The sequence below is a fragment of the Rosa rugosa genome, chromosome 6 (genome assembly GCF_958449725.1).
Source record: "Rosa rugosa chromosome 6, drRosRugo1.1, whole genome shotgun sequence".
In the NCBI taxonomy this organism is placed as follows: Eukaryota; Viridiplantae; Streptophyta; class Magnoliopsida; order Rosales; family Rosaceae; genus Rosa; species Rosa rugosa.
The window spans coordinates 12,496,479-12,511,124 of NC_084825.1; the positions used below are offsets into that span (position 1 = coordinate 12,496,479).

Sequence of the window (14,646 nt, forward strand, 5' to 3'; positions counted from 1 at the left end):
GACCTGTAGAACTTTGTCAAACCTTCAAGGAGGCAATAATCTGAATCTCGGCAATAACATGAACTTTGGCAACACTGGAAACTTTGGTAACAATGGAGGATGCATCTATTGTGGCAAGAAGAATCATACTGTTGAAAGGTGCTACTATATCATTGGATTCCCTGATCAACAACAGAATAACAATAATGAGGCTACTGCTATGCTTGCTGCTACCAACAACGCACCACAGTTTTGGCTTGCTGATACTGGGGCCACCAACCACATGACAAGTGCACCTCAACTACTCAACAACCTCACTCCTTACAATGCTACAGATACAGTGCAGATTGGTAATGGATCCCAGCTAACTATCACTCACACTGGTAACACAATGCTAGGTTTGCTCAAACTAAACAATGTGTTACTCATACCTCAACTAGCTGCTCATCTTCTATCTATCTATCAATTGTGTAAGCAAAATAATTGTTTAGTGTGGTTTGATGAATTTATGTGTGTTATACAGGACAAGGTGTTGGGCAGAATTCTCTACAAGGGACTGAGTAAGCAAGGGCTGTATCCCATTCCTTTTGATTTGCCTCTCATCAATCAGTCTGCAGAGAAATCTACAGCAGCTTTGGCCTCTTCTTCAACACAGGCTACTGGTTTTGTTGGAAAACTTGTCAAGCATTCACTTTGGCATCAAAGGTTTGGGCACCCCTCAAATGAAATAGTTAGGATAATGCTGAATAAGTGTAATATCCATAGTGTAGGTCACACAGAACAAGTCATTTGTGAACCTTGTCTTTTGGGAAAGTTTAAGAAATTGCCGTTTCCTAAATCTCAAAACAGAAGTCAGGTTCCTTTTGAGCTGGTTCACTCTGATGTGTGGGGACCTGCTCCTTACATTTCCATAGATGGTTTTAGGTACTTTGTTTTGTTTGTTGATGACTGTACCAGGTTTACCTGGATATTTCCTATGAGAAATAAAAATGAAGTTCTTAGCTACTTTAAATCCTTGTGTGCTCTTGTTTCAACTCAATTCTCTGTTAACGTTAAATGCCTTAGAAGTGATGGTGGAGGTGAGTATATGAGTTTGAAATTCAAGGAGTTTATGCAAACAAATGGTATCATTCATCAAATTTCTTGCCCTTATACTCCAGAGCAAAATGGAGTTTCTGAGAGGAAAAACAGACACATTAGAGAATCTGCAGTCACACTCTTACAGCATGCTTCTCTTCCCTCTCAATTTTGGTATCATGCTTGTGCAATTGCCACTTTTCTAATCAACAGGATGCCAACTCCCATATTGGATATGCAATCACCTTATGAAAAACTCTATCATTCTGTACCAGAAGTGAACTTACTTAGGGTGTTTGGCTGCACATGTTATCCACTCCTGTTGAACAGAAGCAATAAGCTTCAACCTAAAACAGTGAGATGTGTTTTTTTAGGTTTTGCTGCAGGTTACAAAGGATACATTTGCTACTGTCCTGCAACAAGAAAATACATCATCTCTAGGCATGTGTTCTTTGAGGAAACCAGCTTCCCATATGCATCTGCTAAGGCTACGCCTATCACTCAGCAACTCAGCACAAATCAATTGGGATCACAATCTGTTATGCCTTGCTTCACTCAGCTTTCCACTCAGTCCCTTGTGCCAACATCCTTGTCACACACGTCTACTCCAGCAACTACTTTAGGTCAGTCTCTCACCCCCAATATTATTGTTGAACATCAGGAAAACACAGTTACTTCTAATGTTGAAAATAACTTAGCCAATCATACTGATGTTTTACCTAATGTCTCCACTAATGTTTTGCCTCCTGAGAGTAATGATGGTACTGAAATTACAATTGGTCATTCTGAAGAGAACCAGTTTAATCAATTTGTTGATAATGAACCCACAATATCAATATCACCTAGCAACACCATTCCAGGTCCTTGCCATGCCTTTGATTCAGATGCTAATACTGAGGTTCACTTTGAGGAGTCCAATGGCACTTTATCTGTCCAAACTCAACCAGGTTCTGGTTCCATATCATTAATTCTGGGATGTGCTCCATCTAGAACCTCTAATCAGATCTCTGATGAAAATATACTGCATCCAGTTGCTGGCTTATCTCCTGCTCCTGATAATGCTCACCCCATGCTCACTAGAAGTAAAAGAGGCATAATAAAAAAGAAATGTCTTTTGTCTATTATGTCTACCTCAACTTGTGATCCTGCAGATTTTGAACCTTCCTCATACAAGGTTGCTCTCATGATACCAGTTTGGAAACAGGCTATGCAAGAAGAGTATGATGCCTTGATGAAGCAAAAAACATGGTCTCTTGTCCCTCTGCCTCCTAACAAAAATCTAGTCTCTTGCAAGTGGCTATTCAAAATCAAAAGAAATGCTGATGGTACTGTGGCTAGGCATAAGGCCAGGCTTGTTGCTAGGGGTTTCAGTCAAGAGTATGGCATTGATTATGATGAAACCTTTTCACCAGTGGTAAGACACACCACAGTGAGGCTAATTTTAGCTTTTGCAGCCTTCTCAGGATGGAAATTGCATCAGTTGGATGTGAAAAATGCCTTCTTGCATGGCCTGCTCACTGAAGAGGTTTATATGTCCCAACCTGGTGGTTTTGAGAATGATCCTTCATCCTATGTTTGCAAACTCCATAAGTCTCTCTATGGTCTCAAGCAAGCTCTAAGAGCCTGGAATGAGAGATTTACTACATTTTTGCCCACTCTTGGCTTCTACTCATCAAATGCTGATCCAAGTTTATTTGTTAACGTCACTGGCAGCTCAAAGGCATATCTATTGTTGTATGTTGATGATATTATCATCACTGGTAATAGTGAAGACCTAATTGCAGAAATCAAAGTTGCATTGCAGATGGAGTTTGACATGAAAGACCTAGGTCAGTTGCATTTCTTCTTAGGACTTGAAATACATTACCTGAAGAATGGTGGCATTTTCGTATCACAACAGAAATATGCAACTGATTTAATTCACAAAGCTGGCCTTGATAGTTGTCATTCTCATATTACACCTTGTCAATCTGGTTTGAAACTTATAAGGGACATGGGAAAGGAGCTGGATTCACATGAAAGTTCCCATTTCAGAAGCATGGTAGGCTGCTTACAATATCTCACCTTCACTAGGCCTGATATTGCATATGGAGTCAACTCAGTCTGCCAATTTATGCATTCACCAACACATGACCATCTTATTGCTGCAAAACGAATTTTAAGGTATGTCAAGGGCACCATTGATCATGGTATTTGTCTAAGGAGGGGTGACACACTATACAATTCCATTTCACACTCTATTCATATGGATGCCTTCTGTGATGCTGATTGGGCAGGTGATCCTAATGATAGAAAGTCCACAACTGGCTTTGTCATTCTCATTGATGGGACACCTGTGTCTTGGTGTAGCAAAAAGCAATCCTCTGTGTCAAGATCATCCACTGAAGCTGAATATCGATCCATGGCTGACACTACTTCTGAAATTAAATGGCTCACTCTTCTCCTGCAAGACTTACACATTAAACTGAAAGAAGCTCCCACACTTCATTGTGATAACATTTCAGCTCTTGCTCTTGCCACCAATCCAGTTTATCACTCAAAACTGAAACACATAGAGGTAGATGTTCATTTCACAAGGGATCAAGTTAAAGCAGGAACCATTAAGCTTCAGTTTGTAACATCCAAGGAGCAACTTGCAGATCTGTTCACCAAAGGCCTTTGCTCACCTCAACATCGCTATCTTTGTGACAGCTTGAAGCTTGTCTCCCACCTTCAAGCTGAGGAGGGGTATTAGGACGTACTATATGAGAAGATTATAGTTTTCTTTTTGTCATCTTGCTAGTCTATGCTTTCTATTACAGTTAGTTAATTATGTTTGTTAATTAGCTACTTAGACTAATGCATGTTAGGTTGCTTTATGGCCTACAGCTCATCTACACGTGGCACTCATCTAGCGTCACTTTCCCTTGTATAAATAGATAGCTTCTCTGCTCTAGGGTTGTAACGAAGACTATCTTATTTTGCCTCTCTGCAATATATTTCTATTTTCCATAATTTCCTTTTTATCTACAATACTATCAACTAAGAAGTGAGGAGAACTCGCTAAAGCGTGACTTTAGCTTGGCTGGTTTGCGAGGGGGTTACCCTAGCTTGGCTGGTTCCGTAACTGTTGTGGTCGCGGTACTACAGTCAGCTCCTGAGAAGACTAGGACAGAAGCACATTGATAGAGGGTTTGGTGGCACTGACAGTCGGCTCCTGAGGATTCTGGGACTGGAGTGTGGTCACCGGTAAGAGAATGAGAGGGGTTGCTCTAGAGAGGCTTGGATAATCTTAGAGATTGTTGTTGATGAATTGTGTGTTGTGTTGTTTCATTTTAGCCTCTATATATAGGCTACCATGCCAAAGTGGTTGGCCTTAAACAAATCATGATAATGGAGCACTAATGGAGATAATGGAGGTGGAGGTGGAGCACTAATGGAGATAATGGAGCACTAAATGGAGATGGAGGTGGAGGTGGAGCACTAATAAAGATAATGGAGCACTAAATGGAGATGAAAATGATTAGTTTTGGAGTGATTTTGAGTCACTTTCGGCTCCTTTATTCATTCAATTATATCTCCACCAAGAATTCAGAATGGGCCTTCGAATTCTTCATATAAAATGATCTACCATGAGTGTAGATCATTATGACAAAATTTCAGAGCTTACCTCCATGTGGTTGGGCCGGAAACGCTGCTGGACTCCTTACAGGTCTGGTTTTCCAGTTTTGTCTTTCAGACAATTGGACTGATTGTTTGAAGGTTTTCCACTCCAAACTAGCTCTTTCACTATTCATAAGAAATTATCCTTGGGATGTCTAGAATGAATCGGGAAAGGTTTAGCTCATTTGGATTTCATTTGGTTAGTCTGCCGCCCCTCCTTCCTTGTTTAGCTCGGTTTCTCCTAGTCGAAGTAGGAAAATGTGCTAAAGTTGACTTTTCATTTCCATGCTTCCATCATTTCCTTTTCTTGCAGCTCGCATAATCTTCCATAATTCTGCAGGTAGGCTTTATTTAGCCTCTAAATAATATATCTCGAACTTGTCGACAATATATAGCTTGAGCCACTGATATTGGCTCAATTTCTGCAAGACACGCCTTGTCAGGCCAAAATGCTCATTTTGGGTTCAAACATTGCCCCCCAGACCTCGAAGTCAAAGGTCTTCGTCTTGACTGAAGAGGTCTTGAATCAGTACTGCTCTTATAATGTCGTTGCTCCAAAGCCACTTTTATTGGCTTGACTGAAATTACTTGACTGATTCCATATAGGCCTCTAAATAGGCCATAAAGCTTGAATGCCACAATCTGAATTGCCTTTGTCGTGAACTGACGCTTTCTTTGCCAACTTTATTGCCCTCCATGTATCTGATGTCTGGTATGCAGTGAATTGGCGAAACTTGGGAAGGTTGTAGGAGATCAGAACTTTAGCGTGCCCCCCATGCGAAGGAGACTGCTTTTGATCGCGAATGAGGATCCTTCTTTTCCTTGGTGGTAGCTTCGCCATGTGTATAGCAGCAAGTATCTGCCTTGTTCGCTGGCTCTCTGTTGATTTTCTCAAATGTAGGTGTTGGAGCCGCTTCGCTGGCTAGATCAAGTTTGATCAAGGCCTACAGTACTTGGCGAAATAAGATGCAGAATAGCAAACTGTTTGCTGTCATTTAATCCTTCGTGAGTCTTATGCTGAAGAGGATGATTGGATCATGGCTATCAACATCATGACATGTGACCAAGTGAAACCACCATACTTGGTGCAACTTTAGCATCTAAAACCGCATGGGTTTTAATCATGTTTTAAACAAAACATCAGGCCACTATGCTGGCCCTGCGGTTGTAGGGAAAGGTGCAATGCCATCTCTTCACTGCCGCCTCAAATGCAATTCTCAAGATGGAATAATGATTAATTAATTATCAATTAGAGCCACTCACTGGCCCAGCTAATAAATTAATCTCCAAAAAAAAAAAAATATATGAGCTATAAATCAAGGTGTAATGGAGAAGTGTTTCTTGCGACCCAGAAATGGCATCCAAGAAACCATTCGTTATCGATCAGGCAGATGAAATCACTGAGAAAGCCGCATTCACCTGGCGGACTAACATGGGTGTTCGATGCAGAAGTCAACCGGAGAGGAGAAAAGTCGACTGATGGGCTTTGGTGGAGGTGATAGTCAAGCGAGTCTGGGTCCCACACCTCGCGATCGTTTTCCAGATGATGCTATGGCCTATTATGGGCTACCCATCCGCCGTCCCATAGCGGCTCTTCGGCAGGTGCCCGGTGATTTTAGCAGTTGGGGACCAAGGAGGAAAGTGGGCTTCTGGCCTACCATCGCTCCCGAGGAAAATGTTTGGTATCAGGAGGTCCGAGCGAGAGATTTGGCCCGATGGGATGCGGTGGGTATCACCCAAACCATCGATCTATGCTTCTGTCTTCCCCATAATACTAGCCCTGCACCGCTAGCCGCCGCTCTTTGCTTCTGGAATACCTCCAGCAATACATTCGATTTCCGGTTTGGGCAGATGAGCATAACTCTGCTGGACGTTCTTACCATCAAGGGGTTGCCCATTGACTTTGACCCCTATATGCATGGTCAGTTTGATGGCATTCAATTTTCTTTGAGAATGGATATGGCTGGTCGGGGGCATCACAGCAGATCCTACCCATTCTGGCGCGACTATTACTGTACCCAGCGTGACCATACAGGAGGTATCGCATTCATGGAATTCTGGCTTTGCAAATTTATCTTTTGCACTTCTTCCAACAAACCTACTGGGCCCTGGAATTCTCTGGCCACTGCTCTCTATAATGGTATTTGCGTTAGCCTTGGGCAACTTGTATTGGGTGCGTTATATCGCTCCCTTTATAGAGCCGTAATGGTCCCCTTCGATACCGACATTAGTGGCCCTTTCTGGATCCTTGCCTTTTGGCTGCAGATTTATTTCCCTCGCTTCCGTCGCGGTGATATTCCAAAGGAACCTCCAGTCGATTCCCTTTTGGGAAACTGGCTTTGCCGCAACGTAAGGTATCGAGCTCTACCCTACTCCAAGTGTTTTATTTACTTGTACTTGCTGAAAGAGATGCCGGACCCAAAAATAGTCCTTTCTAGGCGATTCCCTCCTCCCCTTGATGATGGCTTTCTGCCCAGTGGACAGGATCATAGCGAAAGAGCCCTCCTGGCCTTTCGTCGCGCCATCTCCTGCTTGGATATTCGTCTTGCCACCGACCGCGTAAGTTACGAGCTCTATGCCCCTAACCACTTTGCTCGCCAATTTGGGTTGGCCCAGTTGGTACCCTGGCCTCTGGTTAATTCTGCCAATTACTACACCTCTTGGCGGAGATTAGCCCCGCCTGGGTCTGCCCCCTTTCAGAATCAGTTTACTTTGATAGTGATTCCCCTATGGGTCAGAGCGTTGTACCCCCTCAACGATGTCGACGATGATTATGCTGATTGGTGGAAAGAAGTGTCCGTGAACTGTTGGGACCTGCCACATGACGGACTCTTCGTCCTGATCTTTCGTGGCATGAGTAGTCTTGGTCCGGAGGACCGCAAGATTCTTGAGCGCTTCTCCAACCCTGCAACACAACCCCCGCGACCTATTCTACCTTCTCGCTCATCGCGTCCAGGGATACAAATCCACGAGCCTAGGGCAACAGTAAATTTTTGTCTTTCTTCACCATTCCTTTTCCTTGTCTTGATTTTCCCGCTCTTATTCCTGAGTATGTTTTGCAGCAAACTACCCGGAGCAGGACAGCCTCAGGTCAGGCCGGGAAACTAAAAGTAATAGCAGAGGAGACTCTTGAGGGAGAGTCTTCTCATGATGAAGATCCCGGTGAGGTAATTTGGTTAAGAACGATCCCAAACTTGTATATTTGGTGCTTCCCCCCTTTTTGAGTTATGATTCTTTTCTCGTACAGGCCATTGCTGTCTTCGCTTGCAAACGCGATCGAGCTCAATTTATCGAAGAGAGTTTTGAAGGTGACGAACCTCTGGGAATGCGATTGGTAAACTCTGGCCCCATTTTATCCTATTTAAATTTTAGAATATGGGCAGGATCTTCACTATGTATCTTTTGACAGGTCCATCAGAGGACCACTGATGCCTCTCGCCTGAGCGAGGCTGGATCCTCAACCACTGCAGAAGAGCCAATTCTCTCGCTAGTTCAAGCATCAACTAACCCCGTGGCACCTCTTCCATCTCCCACATCTACAGAGCATCTGCAAGGTCCTACCATTCTAATAACGATCTCCGATGACGACTCCTCGGAGCATGAAAGCGTGGAAAGCCACTCTGAGGCTTCTGCCGCTTATGAGGAACTGATGACGACAGAGATTCTCGCGGCACTAGAGGTCCAAGAGGTGAATGAGGCGAGGCCTCTTCCTCTTGGTGACCACGTACCAGATATTGACCCGACAGCTCGAGAGGTAAGCCACTGTTGGCCAATACTTTCCATTTCCCTTTAGATCCAACCCCGCTCTCTGATATTTCTGAACCTGACCAGGATTCTGTTTATACCGAGGAGGTGGCTGCAAACGCTGAGGGTCCTATCGGCGGGACAGTCGCCCCAGAGATGGAAAATGATACTGACAGCCATTCTATAGCTTGAACCCATTCCTTCAAAGAGTCCATCCCTTCTCATCCCTCCAAGATTCTATCAAGAAGAGAGAGGGGGAGAAGGAGGTGATAACCAAATCCCCACCCTTGGATGAAGCTCAATTTCAAAACCGATGTCAGTAAATCGAGATTAGTGATTCCAAATCTCGGGAAAAAAGGTACTAGTAGCATGTGAGGAGCGGTTTTTGAGGAGTTAGCTATTATTAGAGGATTAATAGCATGTGAGGAGACCGAACGGTTTTCTAGGATGCCTACAAAGATTGGCCCGCGAAGCTCAATTTCAAGCAAAGTTCCTCCACGCGGAGTTTCGCCGCAATGGCACCAGCTTCGGCCTGAGTGGCCCGTTCTCTGATACGGGCCAGGTTGCGGCCCATTTCTTCAGAAGCAGCCAAAGGTTCATCGAGTTGAGCTTCTTCTGCAACAATCGCATTCTCAACAAAGGCTAAACGGGCTTGGAGGTCCTCGATCCGAAGTTTGAAGTCGGACCTTTGGATTTGTAGTTCCCGCAGGCGGATGGCTCGCTCTTTTAATATACCGCGGGAGATGTACATTTCTCGAGAGAGGCTATTCAAAGCCTCTCGAGCATCGTGAGCCTGGGCGTTCGCGGCCGATTGAAGTCGGCAGGCCCTACCAAGTTCATTCAGCAGAACGTCAATGGCACTAAATTGCTGCAGGGTCAATGCCTTCTCCTGGCAAAGATACCTTAGGGCTTCCTAGACTCGCGAGAGGATGTCAGTCTCCAATACCCGAGGACCCAGATGTTCGGGAAGCACCATCTTAGGCTCATCCACAGCAGAAGGAGGAGTTACCTCCAACACCCTCATCAATCTCTCGAATCTGGTGGGGGAAGGAGGAGGCGGCGGAGGCGCCACAGGATCACGAACCACCAATGCAAAAGAGTGGACAGCTTCCTCAGTTTCTTCATCTTCAACAGGTTGGTCTGTCCCTTCAGCCGCGGACATGAAGATGGAAAAAGATATCCGAAGATTCCTGTTTTGTATTTTAGCCACCTTTGGCTTTGTAATGAATGTACTGCTTTTGGCCGCAAAGCCACTTTATGAATATGATAATATTTTCTTATCCTGATATTCAAATATCCGTGAAAAGCCAATAATTGTGTCTCGCAAGGCCCCAAATATAGGCCCCCATAGTTGTATATTGAAAATAATATGAACTTTTAAAATATGCTCCGGGTCAAAAAGAGCCTCGCGGCGAGGGTTTTGAGAAAGTATTTATCTTTTGGATCCACTTGCTGGCCCCAACTCAAAACTCTTTGTTTTATCTTCTTAATGAATCTTTAACTTTGCATTAACTAGCTGTTGAAAACTCCACCGTGAGAAGATAATATTGAAAATGGAACAGTTACTTCCTCGAAAACCGTTCGGTTTCCCCACGCGCCAATAATCCCTTCTTTTCCGAGATTTAAGGCATTAATCACTCGTTGAAAAACAACGGTCGTGAAAAAATAATCTCGTGAATAGAACAATTACCTCCTCGAAAACCGTTCGGTTTCCCCACGCGCCAATCATCCTTTCTTTTCCGAGATTTAGGGCAACTTTAATCAAGATTTACTGACACTTAGTTTGAATCTTCGACTATCCATCCAAGGGTGGAGATGCTTTTCCGAGATTGTCCATCCAAGGGTGAAGGTTTGCATGCCCTGTTCCTATAAATAGGTGCATTCTGGGGATGGGAACGTTCACGCCAAAAACCTTCCTCTGAGTTTCAGATCCTCAACAATACCCTTCCTTTTTTACGAACACCTCTCTGTCAACTTCAGTCCTTCTCTCTCAGATCTTCAGTCCTTCCCAATATTTCTAACAGCAATCTTTCTTAATTACTCATCATCACCATTCTTTAATTCTCGCATTCTCTCAACCCATCACCAATGGAACCAACCGAGGATGGAGGAAGCAACAAAGTAGCCGGGAGTAGTGCTAACAGGCTTTGCAGGCAGAGCAGTACCAGGTGGACTGCCACTACAGATCAGATAAGAATCCTTAAGGAGCTTTACTACAACAAGGGAGTTAGGTCCCCAACTGTAGAGCAGGTTCAGAGGATCTGTCTCCAGCTGAAACGGTATGGAAAGATCGAGGGCAAGAACGTCTTTTATTGGTTCCAGAACCACAAGGCTCGGGAGAGGCAGAAGAAGAGGTTCACTTCGGATGTTCATGTGCCTATGCAAAGATCAGGGCTTGTTGGTAATGGTAATGGTACCAATTGGAAACCTGAGGATCAGTATATTAACTTCGGATCTTCTGCATCTACTTCTGTTTCTTCAGCTGGTGTGATGATTGCTTTTAACGGGCAGATGGGGAACTATGGTGGTTATGGATCTATGAACATGGATATTGAAACCCTTCCTCTGTTCCCCATGCACGGTGAGGACCCACCTTGATTTTTAGGAACAGTAAACCTAACGTCTTGGTTACTGTGCCCGCAAAGTTCTTCAATGTGAGAGAGGTAGACTGGATCTTTTCCTTCTTGATTCCCAAAAGCTGAATGGTCCTTGTAGTAATGACATTCACAGCCGCGCCGGTATCAACCATTATCTTGCTGACCTTAGTCCCATTAATTTCCGCTGTGATATACAAAGGTCGCATGTGTTGCACCATGGCAGGCGTGGGTCTTGTGAAACTCATGAAGAAACCCTTGCTGTTAGCATCTTCAGTCTCAAGGAACACTGCTTCTTTCACCGGCGTTGTTGCGGCTGAAGTGATCTGCAACTGCTGTTCTCCAATCACATTAGCTTCTACGCATTCCTGCGCAGCGACTGGTAAGGCATACTTAGCAGGAAGCACATAAACCATATTGCAAGAGGTATCCACCATTTCTGTTTCGTCCATGTCATCATCAAGATTGAGCTTGGGTTCATCTGCTGGGATTTCGGCGTTGAACTGTTTAGCCATGAAAGCAACCAATGATTCCTCTGCGGGGATCACTGCCTTGGCCTGTTCATGCTCCTGTACCATGGGAACCTGGTTCAGCGACTCTGAAATTTGTTTCACCGCTGGCACTTCCTCTGGGAGAGCGACCACCAAGCTTTGAACTTTCTTAGGTCCCCACTGCAAGGTGTCTGAGGCATTGTCCTTGCCCCCCAGCCTCTCAAAAACTGAGGACTTGGTTTCAGGCTCGTCGCGAAACAACCTGCGTCGGATGCTTGGATGCCTATTTGGAGAACTTTCCTTCCTAACCGGCGGGGGTGTCTTTTCTTTGATGACCCTACAGAAGATGTTGGGCTCAGACGCCCCTGATGCTGAGCTTATTTGCTTCTGAAAGCTGTGGGGAGCCATTAAAAGCTTAGCAGGTAGCGCCTCCATCTCCTTCTGATATTGCTCAGGGGACTTAACCAATTGCGAAGGCTTGATTAAACCCTGATCTAGAGCCTCTAATGTTCGCTTGGCTTCTCCAAACCTGTGTTGCAACTTCCTTTTCTTAGAAGGGCTGATTTCTACCGCCTTCCCCTTTTCTCGGGTGTACCACTTACCTTCCTTGAGAGAAGACGTTGAAGACGGTGGTATGTATGGTTTGGTCCAAACATTGCTTTTAGGCTTCCCCACCTGTTTCTGTTCAACCGCAGCTGCCCTTAACTTATTAAACAAGTTGGAATCCTTTGGGGATGATGGCGGCTCTATCTTGTCTCTCGCTCTTGGGCTGGAAGGCTGATAGTTTCGCGCCGGCGAAGTCCACTTAATTGGCGGAAAAGAGCCAAAACGAAATGTCTGCTCGACCTCTTCATGTAACGCCTGGATGCCACATTCCTCCTTGCATCGCGAATATAAGACCACTGATGAGGCTTCCCTGACAGGCCTGCCCTTTTTTTTTGCTGGGACCTGTTCCTCTTTATTCTTTTCTTCTTGTCCTCTTGTCGTTAGGTCCAGGGTTGGCCTCCTCTGGCCCTTCTTGGTCCAAGCTACATCAACCATATTGACCCTGGTGTCAGGGAAGGGATTCAAATCAACCAGCGCTGCTGCCGTCACCGGAGTCTCCACCTACAGACTACCATTATTGAGTCATACCTGAATCTGGTCCTTCAGCTTAACACAGTCAGCCGTGTTGTGGTTCCACAGATTATGGAATTTGCAATAATTTTTTCCTTTTAGCTGATCGGGGAGAGGAAAAGGTCCAAAGTCAGTCTTTACCATCTTCGTGACTATCATTTCATCTAATATCTCATGCGCTTTATTGGCATCATAGGTATACGTCGCGAACTCAGGTTTGGTGAAGGCTACGGACTTAAGCTTGACTGGTTCCTTGGTTATTTTCAACTGTTTCAAGGCGGGGTTCTTTCTTCCTGTAAGCTCTAAAGCGGAAACATCATTTTCCTCTTCCTCATCGTCATCTTGGAAAACCTCTTCCCCTTGATAATAGGGATCATAAGTGGTTGGCTGGTAGTTCAGGGCAGCCACCGTACGGTGTTTACCAGGCACATAAGTTCCTTTGGGACGCATTCTTCCTAGCATCCGTTTCTCTGAGGAGATGCTCGAAGCTACCTACCTCAGTAATGAGCTCGCCCATTGACTGTATCATGCTACCATGCTGCTTCTTTCGCTGGCGCGACTCCCAGCCCTTGATTGCCAACTTAACCAATTCTCTTTCTGGCAGAACCATGTTCAGTTTAGCCTTCTGAATCTGGAACCTTTGGAGATAAGCAACCGCAGATTCAGTAGGCTGTTGGGACATCTTGGTAAGGGAAGCCAAATCAACTTCAGGCTCTATAGCACCGAAAGTCTCTCTAAAGAGTTTCTCCATTGCTGGCCAATTTGCCACCGACCCTGGGCAGAGTTTAGAGAACCATGTAAAAGTAGCTCCAGACAGAGAAGTGCCAAATATTTTACACTTGAGGCTGTCATCATTCTGGTACTAGCCGCATTGCACCTTGAACTTGGCCAGATGAGTTGCAGCGTTCTCGGTGTCTTCCCCTGAAAAAGTAGAAAATATGATATTCTTATAGCCTCTGGGGAAAGGTGCGAGCATGATGTGTGGCGGGAAAGGCTCTTCATAAACCCCATCGAGGTGGGCCCTAGGGTTAGGCAACCTAATCATCTCCTCCACCTCTTCACGTCGCACATAACCTGGGCCAGGAGGAGGAGCAGCCACCGTCTGATGGGCCGTTTGCAAAGGAGGCACCGCGTAGCTAGTAGTCGCTGTTCCATCTCCCAGGTGAACGACCCGGGGAATATTGGGCTGTTGAAGAGTAATTCTTGGTGTGGACACATCCTTGGCCAAAGTAGTGATCTTGATCGGAGTGCCCGTCTGATCAATCCCGTAGTAATTCCCTAGGAGCTCTTGGTAAACATTCTCTACCCCATCACTATCATATTGAGCAAACACAATGGGATCAGCCAGGCTGCCGTCACCGAATTTCAGACTTTTGCTCTTTTGTCTAGCCGGTGGTGTGGCCTTGTCTTTGTCGCCAATCACCAATGCTTTTTCTTTGGCTTTGGTAGACGCGGTTGTGGCAGTAGCAGATGGTGTAGTAGTACTGCTGCTGACTTTGTCGCGATCATTCGGTGGTACATACTTGCCTGTTCCAGCAGGTTGACCAAGAGAACCCAGGATGGCATTGGGATCTCCCAATGCTTTCTTCAAAACCTCCTTGGCCTGTTCCAATTTGGCTCTCTGCACGGCAACTTGGGTCGCGAGATTGGACCCATCTTTGCGCATAGTCGCGACGTCTGTTGCGATGTGTTTGTTCTGGGTGGCTTGATCATTAATCAAGGTCACGAGCTGATCGTGGTTCGCTTGGCTTCGCTGAGACATGCTATCCAAACGCCCCTGCGTCTGCTGCGATCCTTGCCCTAGGGTTTGGACCTGATTAACAAGGTCATCAATCTTTCGTCGCTCTTCCGCGAACCCTTTACTTGTCTTTCCATAGTACGATGCATTGTTCTGCTGGAAGATGGCAAGCTTCTCCTCTATGCTCGCATTCGGTGGGATAGGAATGGGCACGAAGCCATCCAAGCAGATTTCGCCTCCCACCACCTGAGTGGTGTTGGATGCA

At 45.3% G+C, this 14,646-nt stretch overlaps 1 protein-coding gene across 1 annotated transcript; it reads left to right on the forward strand.

Moving 5' to 3' along the window:
- Nucleotides 1-10,539: 10,539 nt before the first annotated feature.
- Nucleotides 10,540-10,983, forward strand: LOC133714454 (protein WUSCHEL-like; the record flags this gene model as incomplete). The annotated part of the gene is made up of 1 exon (XM_062140579.1): nucleotides 10,540-10,983. A coding segment is annotated over one exon (444 nt), but the record flags the coding sequence as incomplete, so codon positions are not given.
- Between the last annotated feature and the right edge of the window lie 3,663 nt (nucleotides 10,984-14,646).